The sequence below is a fragment of the Podarcis bocagei genome (assembly GCF_964188305.1).
Source record: "Podarcis bocagei genome assembly, chromosome: 1".
Classification (NCBI taxonomy): Eukaryota; Metazoa; Chordata; class Lepidosauria; order Squamata; family Lacertidae; genus Podarcis; species Podarcis bocagei.
The window spans coordinates 96,104,121-96,124,081 of NC_138125.1; the positions used below are offsets into that span (position 1 = coordinate 96,104,121).

Sequence of the window (19,961 nt, forward strand, 5' to 3'; positions counted from 1 at the left end):
TGTATTTGATGGTTTTGTCTGTTTCTAGGGAAAAATGACAACAAAGGCAGGTAGCTCTCAAAAGTAGCATTGAATGTTCCTCCTGCCAGATGGGAGAAGTGCATGTATTTTGACTCAGATGCAAACTGAGGTTTTGTGCTGTGGTGAATTCCATTCAGAAAGAGAGGCACTGGTTAATTTTTGTTGTTTCCATTATTGCAAGGAAAATCTTTGGACACTTAAAAAGTTTGCCCATCTGGAATTACCATGAAAGAAATTGAGCTGCAGCTGGTTCATTACAAAGATTAAACCAGCTTTCAAGATACAAATGCATCAAGAATTCCCGAGCCTGTGGCAGTCTGTTTGATATTTCTTATACACACACACACTCCAAATTAAGAGACAGGGAGGGAGGAAGAGGCAAGGAACCTTTACAATATGTAAAAGGCTGTCTTGGAGAAGCATTCCGACTCTAAAAATAAATGCTGGAAAAGCACTGCACCCTTCTGCAGGCAAAAGTCTTCCTGGTGAAATGGAATATACCGTATTTTTTGCACCATAACACTCACTTTTTTCCTCCTAGAAAGTAAGGGGAAATGTCTGTGCGTTATGGAGGGAATGCCTGCGGATGGCCGGGGGGATCTGCTGCAGTCGTGAGCAGAGGATCCATGGTTCTCCTTCCTTCCCTCCTCCGTGGTTACAAAGCATGGATCCACATGGATCCTCAGAATTTTTGCATTGGGCTACTCCAAACTCGCTGTCAGATCACATGTCTGTGGCCACAGCATGAACCACAAAAATCATATATCCACTATTTCGTTTAGAATATTTTTTTCTTGTTTTCCTCCTCTAAAAACTACATGCGTGTTATGGTCTGGTGCGTGTTATAGAGCGAAAAATACGGTAATCTCAGTCCAATTAGGGAAAGTGCATTCTAAAAACAAGTCAGAGGTGTCAAAGGAACATACAGAGACTGGGTGACTAACACGTCTGAAACACGGCATTCTGCCTACTTCAGTTTTTAAAAATGCTACACCTGAAATTGAATGATTACAGCATGTTTCAATTGGTGAATGAGTTATGGTGCTCTTGAAACAAAATGTCAGCTATATGATAGTAAGGTACGTTTCAAACGTTTAAAGCAGCGGTTCTCAACCTGTGGGTCCCCAGATGTTGTTGGATTACAATTCCCATCATCCGTGAGCTCTGGCCTTGCTAGCTAGGGGTGATGGGAGTTGAAGTTCAACAACATCTGGGGACCCACAGGTTGAGAAAGGCTAGTTTAAAGCATCTCTCTCTATTTTGGGGGGTGGGAGTAGTATCAAGAAACACGCACCTGTACCCTAGCACCTGTTGCTGTTAAATAAATATATTTTGTGCACTTGATAAACCCACCATTCTTGTTTTGGTTTTGCATTCGATTTATTAATGCTGTTTGCTAGAAATATTTCACTTCCAGCTTTGCCACAAGGAGCTTCTTCTAGTCCAACTCTGAAATGAGATGTCAGATGTTTCCAGCTCTTCCACTGAAAGCAGTAGACCTAATTCCATGTTTAAAATCAATAGCCAATTTTATTAGAGTGCTCTTAAAAGAGAGCAGACTGACAACCTGATCGTTTCCATGCAAGATTCTCAGAAGCTCTCTCCCCTAGATCTCTATGCTTGTAAAATCAGTGGCAGGCAATAGTGCAGTCTGAGCAGGCAAGTGATTCACAGCTGCCCTGCACCACCACTGGCCTGTGTACATATGGATGCAGGCTTCTGTGTGCACAGCCCCTAGCAGGATGAGGGGTTTTGTATTCAAATCGGAATTATGCTCACACTTCAACAGGGCCAATGCAGTAGCTAGTGATACACACATCTGTACCTTTGGAAAAGAACCAAAACAGCTGGGAAGCTGGGGCGGGGGGGGGGGAGTCTACACCTTAGCCTTTCCACACTACTGAGCCCTGCTCACAAAACAACTGGTCAGCAGGATATAAATTTATTTTAGGGCTAGGCACTTGTAGCACAGACTACAACTTAAATGTGTTGTAGGACAGAGTACAGCTGCAGGTTAAACAGTTGTGACCAAAGACACTTATTTACGTCTTCCTATGTCCCTGCTCCTGCCAACCTAGCAGTTCGAAAGCACACCAGTGCAAGTAGATAAATAGGTACCGTTCCGGCGGGAAGGTTAACAGCGTTTCCGTGCACTGCTCTGGTTCACCAGAAGCGGCTTAGTCATGCTGGCCACATGACCCGGAAGCTGTATGCTGGCTCCCTCGGCCAATAAAGCGAGATGAGCGCCGCAACCCCAGAGTCGGCCACGACTGAACCTAATGGTCAGGGGTCCCTTTACCTTTACCTTTATGGATGGCCATTACTGTGGGATGAATACGGAATGAAATGGACCTTTGTGAAGACTGGGTGTTTTTCAGCAAGCGATAGCAGACCCTTATCTTTGCAGGATGAAAACTGACCAATGCCTTCGCTGAGCAACTGCAAATGAACAGCTCACAGTAAGGTAACAGCCTCTCTGTGGGATAGTTCGTAGCCACCACCATAAATGACAGCTGCAATATGTAAACTGTCCTGATATTAGACAAAACAGAGATAACGGTATCACTCCTTCAAGCTTTGAGTCCTGCTGCTAAATTACTGCCACAGGAGATGAGAACACCACCATGTCCATCTAGCTCAGGACTCTCTACACTGACTGGCAGCAGCTACCCAGGGTTTCAGAAAGGGCTCTCTCCTGAGAGGAGGACTGGAAAAAATTTAAGGACTATTTGCAAAAGCATTGTAAACTCTATGAATGTTAAAATGATGCAGGGTATAAAAACAATACGGCATTAGTAAACTAGTGGAAAGGAATATGAAAATAATTGAATTATAAGAACAAAGATGAAATTTGAATAATATTGTGTCAAGTTTAAATATTTAAATATTTGATAACAAGAGGCAAAATTGGAGACATAGTTGTTGAAATATACACTTAAAACAACTTTTGAGAGAAGGTGAAGTATTGCGGAATATGATTTTGTAACTAGGAACACAGAAAAGGGAGACGTGAGGGAGTCATGAAAGAGGGTTATGGAAATGACACTTAAGAAAGTGAATTATTTTCTTTTTTGTGCTTTTTTATGTATTTTTTTACTTGTATTTTTGTATGTTTTTTATGCTTCCTTTTTGTTTTTGCTTTTTGATTTAAGTTTGTTGCACTGTTTGAATGGCTTAAAATCTTTAATAAATATTTTATTTAAAAAACAACAACCAGAAAGGGCTCTCTCCTGTTCTACCTGGAGGTGCCAGGGATTGAACTTGGGATTTTCTGTGTGCAGAGTGAATGCTCTGCCACTGAGCCACAGCTCTTCCCTTAAATATTATTAGTTTTGTTATGGTAAAAGGCCCTGCAGTTTGCCTCCCGTGTACTTTAAATTACCTTCCCAACTCCCAGGAGATAAAAACAAGACACCCAGGCCAGCTAAATCAACAGATTCATGAGTCGGGAACTTGCAGCAGTCCAAGAAACAATGCTGGTTTCACCAAAGCTATTTCCTTTCTCAACAAGGGAGATGGATACATGGGACTGACTCAGACTCAGATTCCGAGATGCATCCCATTGCAGCTAAATAAGCGAAGACTGGGAGAACACTGCTGTCTTGCTGTTGTTCAGGGGCTTGGCAGAACGCTGCCCTAGCCTCCTTTGCCCCCATTTCATGCAGGAATCCTTGCTAAGTGAACAAGGCACAACAAAAAGACCATCTCCCTTCATCTCTTCCCTCCCCCTCACTTTCTGTTTTTCTCCACTCCTCTGCCTTTTCAGCAGCAGTGTCAAGAGCACAATACAAATTAAGAGATTTGGCACAGTTTAAGACACAGACCTCCACGCTGCAGCTTTTTCTGCAATTTGTTTACAAGGACACATGCCAGTCCTCATCGCGTTTGTCTGGGTTTTTGAAAAAAGGAAAGAAAAAAAACACCCAAGTTGAACCATTACAATTAAACTGGCTGAGTAGCATTTTATATTTCCCAAATGGAAACTCCTAGAAAATAAATAAATGCATGATTGCCCATATATATATTTTAAAATGGTGCTGGATAGGAGCTCTAACGCAGTCCAATTAAGTTTCCACCATGGAAAGAGATCACTTATACAGAAATAAGGCAAACAAGCTAACTTCTGTCTCTTGCGCCTTAAATCATAATGGGACTCCCACTAAAGTCAGCAGCAGGACTCCTACTTATTTTAATGGAGCTGGATTGCACCCTTATAAATGGTTGGCCACTGGGCAAACAGGATGCTGGGCTTTGGTCTGATCTAGCAGGGTTCTTATGTTCTAAAGAGAGGGATAAGAAACTTCCGTTGTGCTCACCACTACATGGTGGGAGAACAAAACACTACTGTTGAGAAAAAATGAAGTGGTCCTCAAATTATCCCTGAGCACAATTCAAAGTGCTGGTGTTAACTTTTAAAGCCCTAAATAAAGACATACATCTTGGTCCAGCTTAATTTGGGCAAGGGGTATCCAACATGTTTTGGACCACAACTTCCCCCAGTCCCATTCAGCATGGCCAATAGTCAGGGATGCTAGGAGATGCTGTGGTCGAAACATCTGGAGGGCATCACATTGGCTATCCCCGATTTACAGAATGCTTTCTCCCACAGAAGACACAATCCCCTAGAATGCACAGACATCATCTGAGGAGGTGGGATTGCTCCAAGTCCCATTGTTAGCAAATGTTAGGTGGTAGTTACAAGCAGCGGGACCTTTTCTGTAGCAGCCCCCTACTGTGGAACTCTCCCCCCCCCCTAAAGCCTGCTATGGCAGCTCTGCACTGCTTCTTACATAGTTAGTGAAACGTTTGGGATCTGAGACCTAAAATGGTTAGGTAGCTTGGGTTTCTGGCTCACTAAAGCTAATTTTTATATTGTTTGCTGTTGTTTTTGTCTAGAAGACCCTAATTGTGATGGGATGATGAGCTGCTTGTGCGTAAAATCGTAGTCCCTCAGAGTTTGTGCAAGTCCACAAACCTCTGCGTGTGACGGAGCCCCTCAGACATGGCTGCTCTAGTCACTTGCAGATTCCGACAGTGGTTGCTTTCGGAATCGTTTCCAGCATAAAAGCTCCTTAACGGAAACACGTCTTCTGGACTCGCGGCGTGACAGTTTCCGGCGAGGAGTGGGTCTCCCTATGGGAGCTTCAGATACCTCCCCACTGTTCTCGCTGGACGTGTCCCTGAGCCCTCCCTCTTGCTCGCTTTCCCTCAGAGATCCACCTCTCCCCCTGCTGGTTCCTGCTTCAGCTGCTGAGTCTCTACCAGCCTCCGTGAGCCCTTCCACCACCTGTTCCTCCGATGGCAGTTCCCTGACACTAATTTATAAAGTTGATACTTGGGGCGTTTTACAGTAGTTTTACTGTTATTTCTACATAATGTTGCATGCTGCCTTGCAGGCTTTGTTTGGTGGGATTCAAGTTTTTAAAAATAAGTAAGTACAAACTTTAGAGGAATGCAGGAAAAAGCTTTGAACTTTGGAAAATCTAGAAGGTTGAGTTTAGAAACAGGGTATAATGAGAAGCAGTTCCTTCTTAGGCAAACAAGTTCAACCGCTTCCTACAGAGTTATTTCCATGACTCAAGAAAGGAGCATTAGCTTCTGTCTACATTCCAAAATAGCACAAATAAGCACGCATCATACGCTGCCACACAGTGAATTTTGCACAAGGTAGCAGAAGCTCTCCCAGATGTTTTTCCTGGGATGGCAGACTACTAGAGCTAAAAGAGATTAACCAACTGTGAAGATGGGAAAAGCTAGAGCACTACCAGACTCAAGAGAATAAAAAAAGATTCTAGCAAGGCATGAAACTGCACAGCTGCTTGTACATTGTGAAATCAGACAGTGCAAAATCTATAAGCTTCTGAAGAAAACCCAGCATCACTTTCCCCAACTCCCACAATTTCTGCTTTTTGCTTTGAAACAAGGGGGAGGATGCCTGAGCAAGAAACCCTCATAGAAACAACTGAGCCTCAGGACAAATAATTAAAAAGTTAAGCCAACTTGTCCTCCCTGTTCCGCTATCTTCTGCCCACACACACTACTGTAACTGGGGAAAAGTATGATAAATATCATAAATCAAGAATGAGAGGATGGGGGGGGGTTGATGTTGTAAAAGCATCCTCTATTGGTCACACTCTGCAAGCTATTCCGCTCACTATTCTGGCAACGTGCTGCTCACCTGCTCAGCAGGATCACATATAAAAAGAAATCCAACCCAATCAATGAATGAATGAATGTGTGCACTCCAGTTGTACACTTAGGCCTATGTTGTGCAGTATAACTTAATGCAACCTCATAGGGATCCTTTTTCACCCCAAGTGAGAGCTGCAAGCCAAAAGGGGGCAGGGGGAAAAAGGGGGGAAAGAAGAAATGCAATGCCAACAATGGCTGTATAGATCCAAGAGCTGGTGGTTCCATTTTCCAGACTGTAGTGCAAGGAGACTGGAATGCCCCCAATAACACATTTCTTCGCCTAAGAAAGCAACATAAATGTTGTAGCACTGGGGTTATATGGACACCCTACCCTGGGTGTATATGAAAAGATGCGCCTTGCCCACAGAATCTGCAACAGGGCAATTCCCAAACATATTTCAATAAGCTCACCATTATGCATGGTGAGGGTTCATTCCCCTCACAAAGCTACAATTCCCAGAGTGATTTAACAATCAGTCCCTCTTTCTCAGAGCACTCTGGAACAACTCTTAACTCTGTGAGGTGAACAAGGGTCTCCTGGCAACTCTCAGCACCCTTAAGAACCTACAGTTCCCAGGATTCTTTGGAGGAAGCCATTAGCATTTAAAGTGATGTGGAAGGGCTTTAAATGGATGGTGTAGATGACGCCTTACGCAGCAAGTCACACAGATACACAGAGCAATGTTGCTGGACATGCCTCATTGGGAGGCAGTATTTGGAAAAACACGGCTCTTCCAAAACATTACACTTCTTTAGACTGTCCAGCACCCTCAGTCTTGCCAACCCTTCTCATATAAATCATTCAGCATTCACAGATGCAGTTATTACTGAGAGCATAGTCTTTTTCCAGTTATTCCTAATGCCATTTATTTTGAGTCAGCATTTTCCATTTAGTCTGTGTTGTTTTGTTTTTTTACAAAAACCACAGACTTCAGCCGCTACAATTGTCTTCATTATTATTTTTATTATTTATTTGCAAATTTAACAAAGAAGGGAAACAAAAAGGAAATTTTTAAAAATGAAGGGAGAAAAAGAGGCACTATATAAACAACAACAATAATTAAAAACACTGTCAGTTCACATTAAGGATACCTAGATCATGAAGTCATTACAGTCTTTCCACCATCCCTCCAGTTTGCTTCCTGTCTTCACACACACCCTTGTTTTTCATGCTCTCAGCAGGGGCTAAGAAATGACTGGAGTTAATTTAGCAGTTGGCAAAAAGCAGGCGTCCAACCCTTCTAGACTCTCTAGTTTTGTGACCTTTGCACATGTTAAGGATGATGGCTTTCCTTAGCAAAATTATTCAGTCCCTCCTTTTCTGCAGGCAGAAAGCTTCCAATAACCTGTGAGTGTTCTGACCATTTTTTCCTTCTTGGTCAGATGACTAAAAGTACTGAATTTTCATGAAAGCCATGGAATCTTTCATTAAGACAACTTCACAACGAAGTGCTATACACTAACCATAAGCCGCTTATGTTTTAAACAGGAAAACACAAAACTATGCAGAGGTGTGTTTTTACATTCCACCTCAGCCTTTACCATGTTAACTTGACTTAACAGGGCATGTATGTCAACCCATGTGAATATAAGCTTGCTGTTCCACTTCAAGCTCATGCCACTTTAAATCAATGAGTCTTTAAAGCGCCACTGCACTCGTTGCCCTAACCACCCACTCAGGCCCCTAAAAAAAGAAACAAAAGTGGGGAAAGCAGTGGATGCCTTTATAAACTCTTTAAGTGTGCGTTACTGCAGCTTCCTGAAGAACCAAAATTTACAGAACTGGATGCTCGCTGGAAGAACAAGGGACATCATAGATTCTTGTCTGCACATCTTTCACACACCCCAAGTAAACCATAATCTTTTTATTCCCAGCATTCATTTTTTTAAAAAGGATATGTGCCTAGCATTTGAAGAGCCAGATATATGGGGCAAAAATGTACAAACACTATTCTCCTTTCTGTGTGAGAAACCAGACTGCTCCCCCTTTTCAATTTTTGGGTCCCCCTTGCCCATACCAGAAAAAAATATTGCAGACACCCATGTCAGGAGTCCTGTGGAAGACCTCTCTCATATCCTTGGACAAGTGACCACATCAACAAGCAGTAGCAGAGCTGTCAGCTGTGGAAGGTGGAACCATTCAATGCAGAAACACACAGGGGCCTGTCAAAGACCCAAGGGTCCAAGGCACAGGGAGTGGCTGGAGCAGCATGGGACCCCTTGACCCTACCAAGAGAAAGCTGTTAAACCACCTCAAAATACAAATATCACACATTCGTTGTTTTAAACCTAGGGAGAGCAAGCCCTGCCCTATGATGGGCCAAGCCAAATGGGATATTCAGTCACATTGCCCCTGTCATTCCTCTTCTCCCACCCCGCCAAAAAATATAAATAACTTACAGAACAAGTGTCATGGGAGGCTGCTCTCTGCAGTGTAAGCTGCCATGGAAACAGCTCATTTGCCTTTTCCCAACACGGTGCATTCTGCACTACATGGGGAAACATCCTACCAGATGCATGTAAGCTATCAATTGTTGGGATTAGCAGGAAAAATTGTCTTGCTGGGGGGAAAGCACCAGGGATGGAGTTGGTGGGGAGAGGGGAAAAGAGAGAGGGTGTGAATGCACCACAGGCCTCAGAGTGTTGCACAGCAGTGGGCCACACCACCCTTTGCCTCAGCACCACCATCCAAAGGTGCTATATGTGCTTAAGAGCACAAAAGGAAATCAACAGTTGGGGAAGGAGTGCAGCTTAGTGGCAGAGCACCTTCCTTGCATAGAGAAGGTCCCAGTTTCAATCCCCGGACCGCCATTAACTAGGCAGGACTAGAAAAGACTCATTTGAGACCCTAAAGAGCTGCTCCCAATTAAGCACAGGCAGGAGCAAGCTAGATGGGCCAATGTTTTGATTTGGTACAAGGCAACTTCTGATGTCTCTGTGTAACAGGTTAAGCCTCTGTGCCTCATCATTTCCCGCACATTCTGCCTTTCCCCCCTAACTTGAATGCCGAGCATAAATGCAGCAGGTTCATCAAATCCATAAATTTACAGGTAAGAACAGCTTTACACGATAAATGTATAGCTGTTATAACCTGGGCCAGGACTGGAGGCGAGAATGTCTGGGGAAGGGAGTAAGTGGGAGGCAAGGAGAAAAAGTTAAGGATTGTGCTGAAATCTCCCTGCTTTTTGACAAGCCAGTAGCAAGAGTCAACTAATATGCTAAGCAGCATGCCTTACTGAGATGACTGGATTTCAATAATCCAAAAGGGATCAGCAAACAAGGGGTCATTATAAGCAGAAACAGAGATCTATTTATTTTGCACCCGTCATCTTTGTGCAAATTGTGAATTTCTTTCACAACTTTGCTGACTAGGAAGTTTGATTTTTTTTCTCTCTTCCCTTGGAAAGGAAACTATATGGGTCACAAGGATTTCTATACTTGAGGAAGTCTCCTTTGCTGCTCCAACCATCCTAGATGCATCCAAACAATGCTTTGCAGTATACTGAAAATAATAGTTGGATTATCAGTTCAGCTGCCAAAATGGTCTTTTGGGTTTTCACAGTTAAAAAAAGTTGGTGCATGCAACAGGAATTCACTACTTGGAGGGGCTTTGTATATACACAGCTCATGTCTTTTTAGTGCTGCTGCCAAATTCATTCAGATGCTGAACAGTTGCTTTCCCTTTTTATAGGCTTTGGACATGAATGGAATAGTGATTCCTGTGCTACCAGGATGGCGCTTTAGTGCTTTTCTCATCAATTAAAAAAACAAAGATTTAATCCTTCCCGCTATGTTCATGCTACCTTCAATCTAATGCCAGCAGTGCAATACCACATTCCCGTATTGGGGGAAACAGCTCTGCTGCTACTGCTTGCATCTATTTCTTTACTAAACAGGACTAAATGAGCATTTGAACATGCACATCCAGCACAAAGTTATTTTAAACCACAAATTTCAAGTAAAGGTTTCAGAAATCAGAGGTTAATACAGGGGGAAAGGGTAGCTTAGCAGATCTGAAAAAAGGAACAAAAACATGCTAGATAAGCACATTCAGAAATACAGTAGCACTTACTCAGCACATGCACATGTTTTAAGATGATGCATTAATTGAGGAGAGAGGTTTCAACATCGACAGTGATTACTCAGCCGGTAGCCATTTTAAAAAAGCATGTGACAGTTGCATGATTTCATTCCACATGGCAGTGCCAGATGGGATCTAAGAACTGCCTTTTTTATCAACAACAATATATAGTGCATCCTGTTCAAGTATAGTGGTACCTCGGGTTACATACGCTTCAGGTTACAGACTCCACTAACCCAGAAATAGTACCTCGGGTTAAGAACTTTGCTTCAGAATGAGAACAGAAATCGCGGGGCGGCGGCAGCGGGAGGCCCCATTAGCTAAAGTGGTGCTTCAGGTTAAGAATGGACCTCCGGAACGAATTAAGTACGTAACCAGAGGTACCACTGTAGAATGTGAAGACTCTTCGCAGCTAATGAGTCCCAACTACACAGGCGAGGAGAAAATATATCCAGAGTCATTTGTTAACCAGCAGTGGAAGAGCAGGGGGCACAGAAAGGGCAAGTATATTTCAATCTAGATGGATGAGTTGTGACCCACATGTTAAGAACTGGTTCATAAGGGACAACTGCATATTCTTGCATATCATCAGGGTTCCTTCCAACTCTTATGATCCTATGATTTCTGATTTTGCCTGCTAGCTCAGTAGAGAGCTGGCAAGCTACAGGTGTGCCTGCTAGGCAGAAGCTGCAGCCCAAGATCCAGGGATACCACCTATGTATTCTTCCCTGTCAGGTCCACGGAGTTATTAAAAAGTATGCAAGCAGACAGCTGATCCTTTAAGCTTCACTTACAACTTTCAAAATGACTTCAAAATGCAGGATGTGCCTTAGAACCATATTCTCAAAGTCCAAAACTGCTCCACCGTCGCCTTGCCTTAGAATCAGGACTACTGATCAGGGATGCACATATACAAATGTGTTTCCCAGTACTGTAAAGGTAAAGGTACCCCTGCCCGTACGGGCCAGTCTTGACAGACTCTAGGGTTGTGCGCCCATCTCACTCAAGAGGCCGGGGGCCAGCGCTGTCTGGAGACACTTCCGGGTCATGTGGCCAGCGTGACATTGCTGCTCTGGCGAGCCAGAGCCGCACACGGAAACGCCGTTTACCTTCCCACTAGTAAGCGGTCCCTATTTATCTACTTGCACCCGGGAGTGCTTTCGAACTGCTAGGTTGGCAGGCGCTGGGACCGAACAACGGGAGCGCACCCCGCCGCGGGGATTCAAACCGCCGACCTTCCAATCGGCAAGCCCTAGGCGCTGAGGCTTTTACCCACAGCGCCACCCGCATCCCATCCCAGTACTTTACCAAAACTCTGCACTGCATTGCTTTCAATGGAAACTGTATTTGGAGGTGCATCCTTCCGAAACCAACACACTGCAGACAGACAGCATATGTGGATTCTCATCATCTCTGCACTCTGTTGCTTTCAGAGGACTGCACAGCCAAAGGTGTGCTCTACTGAAAGTAGCACACATTTGCATGTATAAATCCTAAACAACTGATGTTTGAATTTTTCATGATCTATACTGGTATCATCTATCTCCAAACTAAACCCCGGGCCTGCAAATTATCTATTAGGTGAAAAGAAGGGGTTCCAGAAGGTGTGAAACTCTCCTTGTACCCTTAACTAGGTATACAGCCTGTTCTTGCACATACAGTATCATGTGAAAGGGGCGATAAGTCATTGTGTTAATTCTGGAAAAATCCAGTATCCATCAGTCTTGCTCACATCTGCTCTGGCTTCACATCACTGAGAAATATTTTGCTTGGGCAATATGCGGTTAAGTGGTTAATTTTTTGGCCACTACTGTTTTTTTAATTTTTATGCAAGCAAAGGGAAGTTCCCCTGCCCTCCCCCTGAGCTGTTTGCCATTATGTTAGTGGCGTTCTGTTGCGTTAGTACAAGGATGGGCCACAGACAGATCCCAGCAGGAAAAACAACTCCTGACTTTTTACAAAGGGCATTAGGCAAAAGCAATGGGAGGATTGGAGAGGGGAGCTGAAGAAGAGATGCCTGCAGAACGGGGGGGGGGGTGTCAAACTGACTCCATAAACCCCAAGAGGGAATAAGGCTGATGACCCCCAGCACACGTGAATAAAGCATCAGAAGAAGAAGAAAAAGACTGCTAAGCTATTGGAACTCCCAAGCACAAAGAATATCTTCAAAATCTAATGCACATAGTGGAAGCTGCCCTGGTACAACTAGCAACAAACAACAGGACGCCACTTCCTGCTGTTCATGTCAGGCCTTATTACATCTGAGGGACCTAAATCTTGACCCCACATTTCTGCATGTTAACCCATGTGGCAATAATGGCTAGAAGCATGCCACGCCTAATCCTTGTTAAGAGGCACTTGGAATGGAATTCAAGTAAAAGCAGGCCAGCAGACCCCAATGCTGGCTCACTTTCTTTTAAAACATGCCTGGGGAATCCATAAATCTCTGCCGCTAACCAGAAGTGTCACGGGTAGGGAGGAATAAATCTGTCCATTTCAGTCTCTCGCTTTTCCAATCTCATGGTTCAGTCCAGTACATGTTTCCACACCAGGTTTTCAAAAGTCTCAATGAAAATGTATCAGTATTTCAGCATGCGTTTCTCCTGCTATATTCAGTTTTGAAAGCCATCTTCCCTAACAAAAATTCAGTATCACTTCCAGTTTCCAGCCTGTTTCTGAGCAAAAGGGAGCAAGCCTTAGCAGTGAAGGAGGACAACTTGTCTGAACTGCACCCCTTCTCCAGAGATCTCAAAATCTACAAGGATTCAAATGCATCAGCAACACATCAAACATAAAGAATGTGTTGCTAATTGTTTGGATCCTGATCTCTAAAGCAGACAACTAGTGCCAAGAGACTGCATCACAAAAGTTGCAAGAGGCAGGAACTCCAGCTGAGAATGTTTCAATCGTAATGAGCAAACTAAACCACACAAAAATAACATGGCTACCCCTCTGGAGAGAGAAAAGATTTTGTAACATTTGGGGCTCCCCCCCCCCATTCAAACATTCCTCCCCCTGCTCTACTACTGTGTGTAATTTTTGCAGAATTTTCTAAATTATAAGATATGGCTGAACTCTGATAGCAGGGGGAGTTTGCTGTTCTCCTTTGTGGTTACATTCCTTTAAATTATTTTGGATCGTCCTCAACTGATTCCAAATCATACCCTTTTGTTGTTGCCCCTATTATCATAACCATTTCCTCATAAAGTGCATGAATTATCTTATTTTACTTGCATGAAATATAGCATTGACATGATTCAACACGCCATGCGGCTTAAGATTCATTCCCCAATGTATGGGCTACTTTCATCCACAAACCACACTGTCTCCTTTTGACTTGCACTGCAATTAAACATACTGAATCACTCCTGGGAAAGCTTCCAGGCATCCAAGTCATCATATGCTAGCTATAAAACATGCTGTCACCTTCCTTCGCCATAGTAAAAAGAATATTATATGAGCCCTGTAAATTCACAATCAAAAGCACTATCCATCCTGAGATGGGCCCACCAGCTTGCAGAACTCTGCAGATATATCTTATTTCCAGATTCTCTGATCTGCACATAATTTTTAAGCGGCCTCGCTGCTGCTGATTGCTTTTGCAAAGTTTCTGGATTCTCCTCAGGGTGTTCTTGTCCTTCTGGGTTTGTCTGCCACAGAGTTTAATGACTGCCAGAGTTCAATTTGGCACTCGAGTAGCTAAAACTGTGGAGGTGGTTTCGATCAGCTGCTTCTGCTAGTCACATCCAATTCAAGGAGCAGCGTAAAGAAAGGAGAGTGGTGCCCCAAAAGGATGGCTCTAAATCAGGTGTGGGGAACCTTTGGCCCTCCAGAGGTGAACTACAACTCTCAACAGCCCCAATAGGCATAGCCAATGGCAAGGGATGATCAGACTACCCTTTGCAGTAGGCAAAACCCAGGACAGAATATTCCCAAAAATCTCCAAAAAAGAGGAACTTTTATTATGCCTACCTGAAGAGAGAACCTTCCCAGAAGTGCTCATCTCCCTAGAGTGGCTCACCTGGCCCCTACCACTAATGGCTTTTCAGTAGTGATGTGGAGTGGAAATTTTCCCAGCCCATTATTTTTCCACATTTCCCCCCTGTTTCCTCAAGTTTATTTAGTAACAAGGAACGGGTGTCAATTGTAAATACAATATTAGGCAGGCTTGGTAGTTTCAGAGTCTGGAGTCCTGTTTACTAAACAAAAGTAAAATGAATGTGCCAAATTAGATCCCTATTAAGGGCACCCAAAAATGTTCTGAAGTAAATTGAACGATGACCAAACGAGACAACCTTTGGGACTAGGGACTTTGGGCAGCATTGTGAAAAATTTCTTATGTATCAGCATTTCCTTAAGCCACTTTGGAAGTTCTTTCGGGTGGAAAACAACTAGCTGCCATAGTTTCAAGTCAGTTTTTATTATGACTGAAAATACAATAAAAATATTTATTAAGTAAAACCACAACAGGCCCAATCATGGTGGTAGTGGCACAAGGTGGGGAGCAAATATATTGGGCATGATCCCAAGCCAGCTTTAAATCACCTCCCCACCACAGACTAGCAGCAGCTGTGAGAGCAACTTGGGATCCAGCAGATCTCAGGCTGACTCTCATTACAGAGCCTTCTCCCAGGCTCTACTGGGAGAAGTCTGCAAGTATCACTTGCCATTAGTAGTAGCTGGTGAGCTGAGCCGGCTGAAGCAAGTGGCAGGATGCGCAATCCAAACGACCCACAGCCCAGTGTAAATCAGGCAGTGGATTGCAGCCTAAGTCCCTGATGCAAATCTTGCTTCAGCCACGAACTTAGGCAAGCCAGTGGTCTCTCAACCCAGTCCCCCTCCTTCCATCTACAATAGGAAAAGGATACTGCACGGAGAGCCAGTGTGGTGTAGTGGTTAAGAGCGGTAGTCTCCTAATCTGGGGAACCGGGTTCGCGTCTCCGCTCCTCCACATGCAGCTGCTGGGTGACCTTGGGCTAGTCACACTTCTTTGAAGTCTCTCAGCCCCACTCACCTCACAGAGTGTTTGTTGTGGGGGAGGACGGGAAAGGAGAATGTTAGCCGCTTTGAGACTCCTTAAAGGGAGTGAAAGGCGGGATATCAAATCCAAACTCTTCTTCTTCTTCTTATAAGGTTGTTAAAAGAATTACAAAGTGAAAGTACATGAAGTGCTTTAGGCATTCAAAATGCACTATATGAAAGGATGAGTTTTCCAAAAAATTTTTATATTTTAGTAAGAAAGCAAAGAGAAGGATAAGCCTGAATTTAGCAGGACTCCAGACCTCAGTAATGATATTACATTCAAAGTTCCAAAACACCATTCTAACAATAGAAATGGTGCTTCATACTTCTGCTAGAAAACTTCACACACACTAAACAGCATAATTACATTATTTCTAGCAAACCTATAGGGTACTAGCTTAGCAGTAAATGTGGCACTAGAAATCCAGGGTTGCCAGATGTCAAACTGGCATCTGCACCATAGCTGGCAACGTTTCCCTTTTTTTAAAAAGGGAAATTCCCTTATTCCGAATAGGATTCCTTGCAAGAAAAGGGAAAAGTTGACAGCTATGATCTGGACTAGGGAGAAAAAGGAAGCCAAATTGCAAGAAGACAGGTAACACGGTTCCTCTTAAGATTAATCTAAGCCATTTTCCTTTTCAGTTCCTTTGTTGCCACCACTGTAGCTTTCAGTATTTAATCCTTGAAAAGGAGAAATACTGCAGACCTAACATCTGCAGATTCGTGAGTGCCCAGTATGACTCAGGCTCAGATGACTACTTAAAGGTGGCTCTTGCTACACAGGCCATGGAAAGTATGCTTCATTTTGCAAGACACTACAGTGTTGTACGAGTTCACGCTTACAGTGATCAAGGCTGAACTGCAAAGTCAGGCAGTTACCACAGAGCCATTTTACCACCGTTCAAGCGGTTTATAAATATTGCGAAATAAAGCAGTATGTATCTCGCTTGCCCGTCCCTTATTTCTGGGATGGTGTACATAAAGCTGTCTGCATGTATGTGAACATTTTGCAAGTGTTGTCAAAAGGATTAAAAAACTTAAACTCTACAGCCTGGATTGGGGAACCTGTGGCTCTCCACAGATGTTGCTAGAATAGAACCCCCTGATCATTAGCTATGCTGACTGGGGCTGATGGAAGTCCTAGTCCATCAACATCTGGAGAGCCACTTAGCCATCTCTGTTCTAGTGGCTTGATCTGCACATTATTACCAATACATGATCACAGTCAAATGCAGCACCCTCTTCCCTTCTCTCAGATAACCATTTAGTAACACAACACTTGTGGCGTTTTGTGGGTTTCCTCGTTCTTTTCACCTCATTAGCTGTTGGCAGAGACCTCAGAGCACAACATACATAACTTAATGTTACCAAGAAAGTGTGATTTGGGGCTGCAAATCAGGAAGTGATTTGGCCGCACTAGTTTCACATGGCGAATATGGCTTTTGGAACATGCTTTCTTCTGATGACAACGTAGGTCTAGCATATGAAGCCACATTTTCCTGTGCTGAGGAGAGGTCTTGGTGCATTGGCTTGTAAGCAAATGTCTTTTGAAATGTTTTTGCACAATTGGGGTGGGGTGGGAACCTGTGACCCTTCAGATGTTGCTGGACTCCCATTGCCCAACAGCCAGTAAGGCCAATGGTCAGAGGGGATGGGAGCTGTGAAATTTGACCATTTCTGGAGGGTCACCTTTGGCTTAAGAAAACGATTAACAGAAGATCTTGGGGGGAGGAAACTCTGCACAGCTCACCCTTCACATCTGAGAGCTCTTACAAGATCCGAGTTGGACAGGAAAATGAATTATTAGATCGCCTCACACTTACCTGAACAGATTACACCTTTATATCTTGGACAGGAGAAGTCATCGCACTCGCAGAACAGCCCATATATCTTCCCAAATTCACTCTCGAAGCAGACGCAGTGGTTGCAAGAGCATTCCCCTCGGCCATTGCAGACCCGCTTCCCTTCAGCTTCACGGCACATGTTCTGGTACATGTTCCCACTCTCGCCTTCCTCACATTCACACTTGGCTCCCACGTGGCCCGGATCGCAGTCACATAACCCACACACGTGGGTGCCGTTCCCACTGCACTTGCTGCTGCTGTGCTCTATCTGTTTGGTACATCCGCACACGCAGTTGTAGGTGACGGTCACCTCCAGAGTGTCCCGAAACCAATCCGGCCTGATAGTGAACGTATGCGAGGTGTTCTCAGCGGGGCAACTCCGAGCTTCTACTGATATCTCAAAGGAAACCTGTGTGGGAACAGTGCAAGGTAGGAATGGGAAGTCATCAGAAGCCTTAAAAAACTCAAATGTTTTGGCAGAACCAGCTCTACCGTTGGACAGGTTGAGGCAGCTCCCTCAAACAGCAAATGTGGGGGGAGGGGGAGTCAACCAAGGAACATATACCAAGTCAGGCTATTGGCCTATCTAGCTCAGTATCGTCTAAAGTGACTGGCAGCGACTTCAAACAGGGTCTGTCTCAGACAAAGACTGAACCTGCGACCTTCTGTGTGCAAAGCTCTACTACTGACTGATGGACCTTCTCCTTAGACACCCTGCCATTCCCCTGGGCATCCTCAGCTAGCCTCCTACCGCCCCCACCCCTAGCCCTGGATATAGTGTTGGATGCTGGTCTGCTGCCACTACTGAAGTAGGATTCAGCCACCAGTCTGATCAGGTTCTGTCTGCAGAAGGGCAGGCGGGGCTGCTGCATTGTCCTGCTCCACACAGAATAAACATTGGAAGTGTAGTTGCATGTGAAGCCCTGTTTACAGCCCAGGTTGGAGCTCCTAGGAACAACCTTCAAAAGGAAAAAGCAAGGGCAAAGATATCCCTTCCATTGCAGCAAAACCTCATACCATTTCAAGCAATGGGAATATTTTTGTTAAGTTGTTCTTATTTGGCTTTGAAGGAAAGCTCCCTCCTCTAGATCTGCAAGTCTTCCATCCTCCCTGTTACATTTGATTTTATTCTACTGCCATTGCTCTATTCCAGGCATAGGCAAACTCGGCTCTCCAAATGTTTTTGGCCTACAACTCCCACCATCCCTAGCTAACAGGGCCAGTGGTCAGGGATGATGGGAATTGTAGTCCCAAAAATATCTGGAAGGACGAGTTTGCCTATGCCTGCTCTATTCTGTTTGTGTATGCTACTCTGGGACCTTTTTTTTTTTTTTTTTTTTGAAGAATGTGTTATAAATGCTTAATAAATAAAAGTGCAATTATCTCTGCATGCTAAGGGAGAAGTCGGTCTGAACAATGATTTCCTGTTTTCAGATTGAAAACATTGTTAGGGCTTGCCTTACCCCCCCCCCCCCGCTAATTTTTGTTGCATTATTATAGCTGCTAACCTATACACACCTACCTGGAAGTAAGGCTCACTCAACTCAATGGGACTTATTCTGTATAAGCATGAAGGAAGGAGTAGCTCTCCTCCTTCACAAAGGAAAACAGATCAAAGAGTCAGAGCTTAAAAGGTTTGCTGGGAGGAGCCCCAGGATTACACAGACCATAGAAGTTTCCTAATCCTGTGATCAGAGCAGATCAGAACTCACAATACCCAGATTCTGTCTTCTTCAGGGGGACAAGCATGAAGCATCTACAGCAGGCTTACTCAACCTCGGCCCGCCAGATGTTTTGAGACTACAATTCCCATCATCCCTGACCACTGGTCCTGCTAGCTAGGGATCATGGGAGTTGTAGGCCAAAAAATATCTGGAGGGCCGAGGCTGAGGAAGCCTGATCTACAGTGCCTTCTCCCAATGTGTGGTTTGATATATTAGTTTCTGTTGGGTAACGATGGCACTTATTAAAAATGCCTATGCAAATAGGCCTTGTTCATGTCACCCATCTGCACTTTCTCTTTGCAGGTCAGCGGGGAGGAGGGGTACCATTCAAGGCCTTCTCACATAAGTGCTTTTTAGGTTTTATAAAACATTTTCCCTTATTTTTTTCATTAATAACACTCCAATATGGGCCACATTATTACAATGTCAAATCATAATACAATTTAAAAAGCCAATTATACATTTCCAAATTAAACAAATTTGGTGACTTCCTGTGTCACCAAATTCATCCAAAGATAATTATTCCTTGGTCCTTCTCACTTAAGTGTTAATGCACATAGGCCCCAGTTCACACTGAATATTTGACACACTGCGGTGGATGTAAGCAAAACCACAGCTTGCACACCTTCTCACCCCTTGCCTTTTCCTGTAAGACCTATTGCAGTCGTTAAGAGTCGCCAACAGGCTCATCTCAGCTATCTGCCAATCTCCCATTCCCACCACCCTTCTGAGTAATACCCCTCCCCACCTTCTCTCTATATAGAAGAATCTGGCAACTTCTGTTTCAGTGTATCTGAAGAAGTGTGCATGCACACGAAAGCTCATACCAAGAACTAACTTAGTTGGTCTTTAAGGTGCTACTGGAAGGAATTTTTTTATTTTGACTATGGCAGACCAACACGGCTACCTATCTGTAACCACAGCTTGCATCAACATTCTACTGTGCTTAAAATCCGCAGGCTGAAGCCACGTGGGAAGGTGATTATAGTAACAGCTGAGTAACGAGCACTGGAAGCAAAGAAGGCGATTGTTTGCAAATGCTGCTTTTCTGACTTCTGTCTGTCAAGAGAAGGAATC

At 44.0% G+C, this 19,961-nt stretch overlaps 2 protein-coding genes across 2 annotated transcripts in view; one reads left to right on the forward strand and one right to left on the reverse strand.

Moving 5' to 3' along the window:
* UMPS (uridine monophosphate synthetase) overlaps nucleotides 1-19,961 on the forward strand; it is a 60,795-nt gene that overhangs the window by 29,058 nt on the left and 11,776 nt on the right. The gene's annotated exons all lie outside the window — the stretch shown is intronic.
* Nucleotides 1-19,961, reverse strand: part of ITGB5 (integrin subunit beta 5) — a 79,713-nt gene that overhangs the window by 12,305 nt on the left and 47,447 nt on the right. Inside the window, exon 10 of the mRNA XM_081188488.1 lies at nucleotides 17,140-17,569. Coding sequence (XP_081044614.1) covers nucleotides 17,140-17,569 — 430 coding nt within the window. The remainder of the gene's footprint in view (nucleotides 1-17,139; nucleotides 17,570-19,961) is intronic.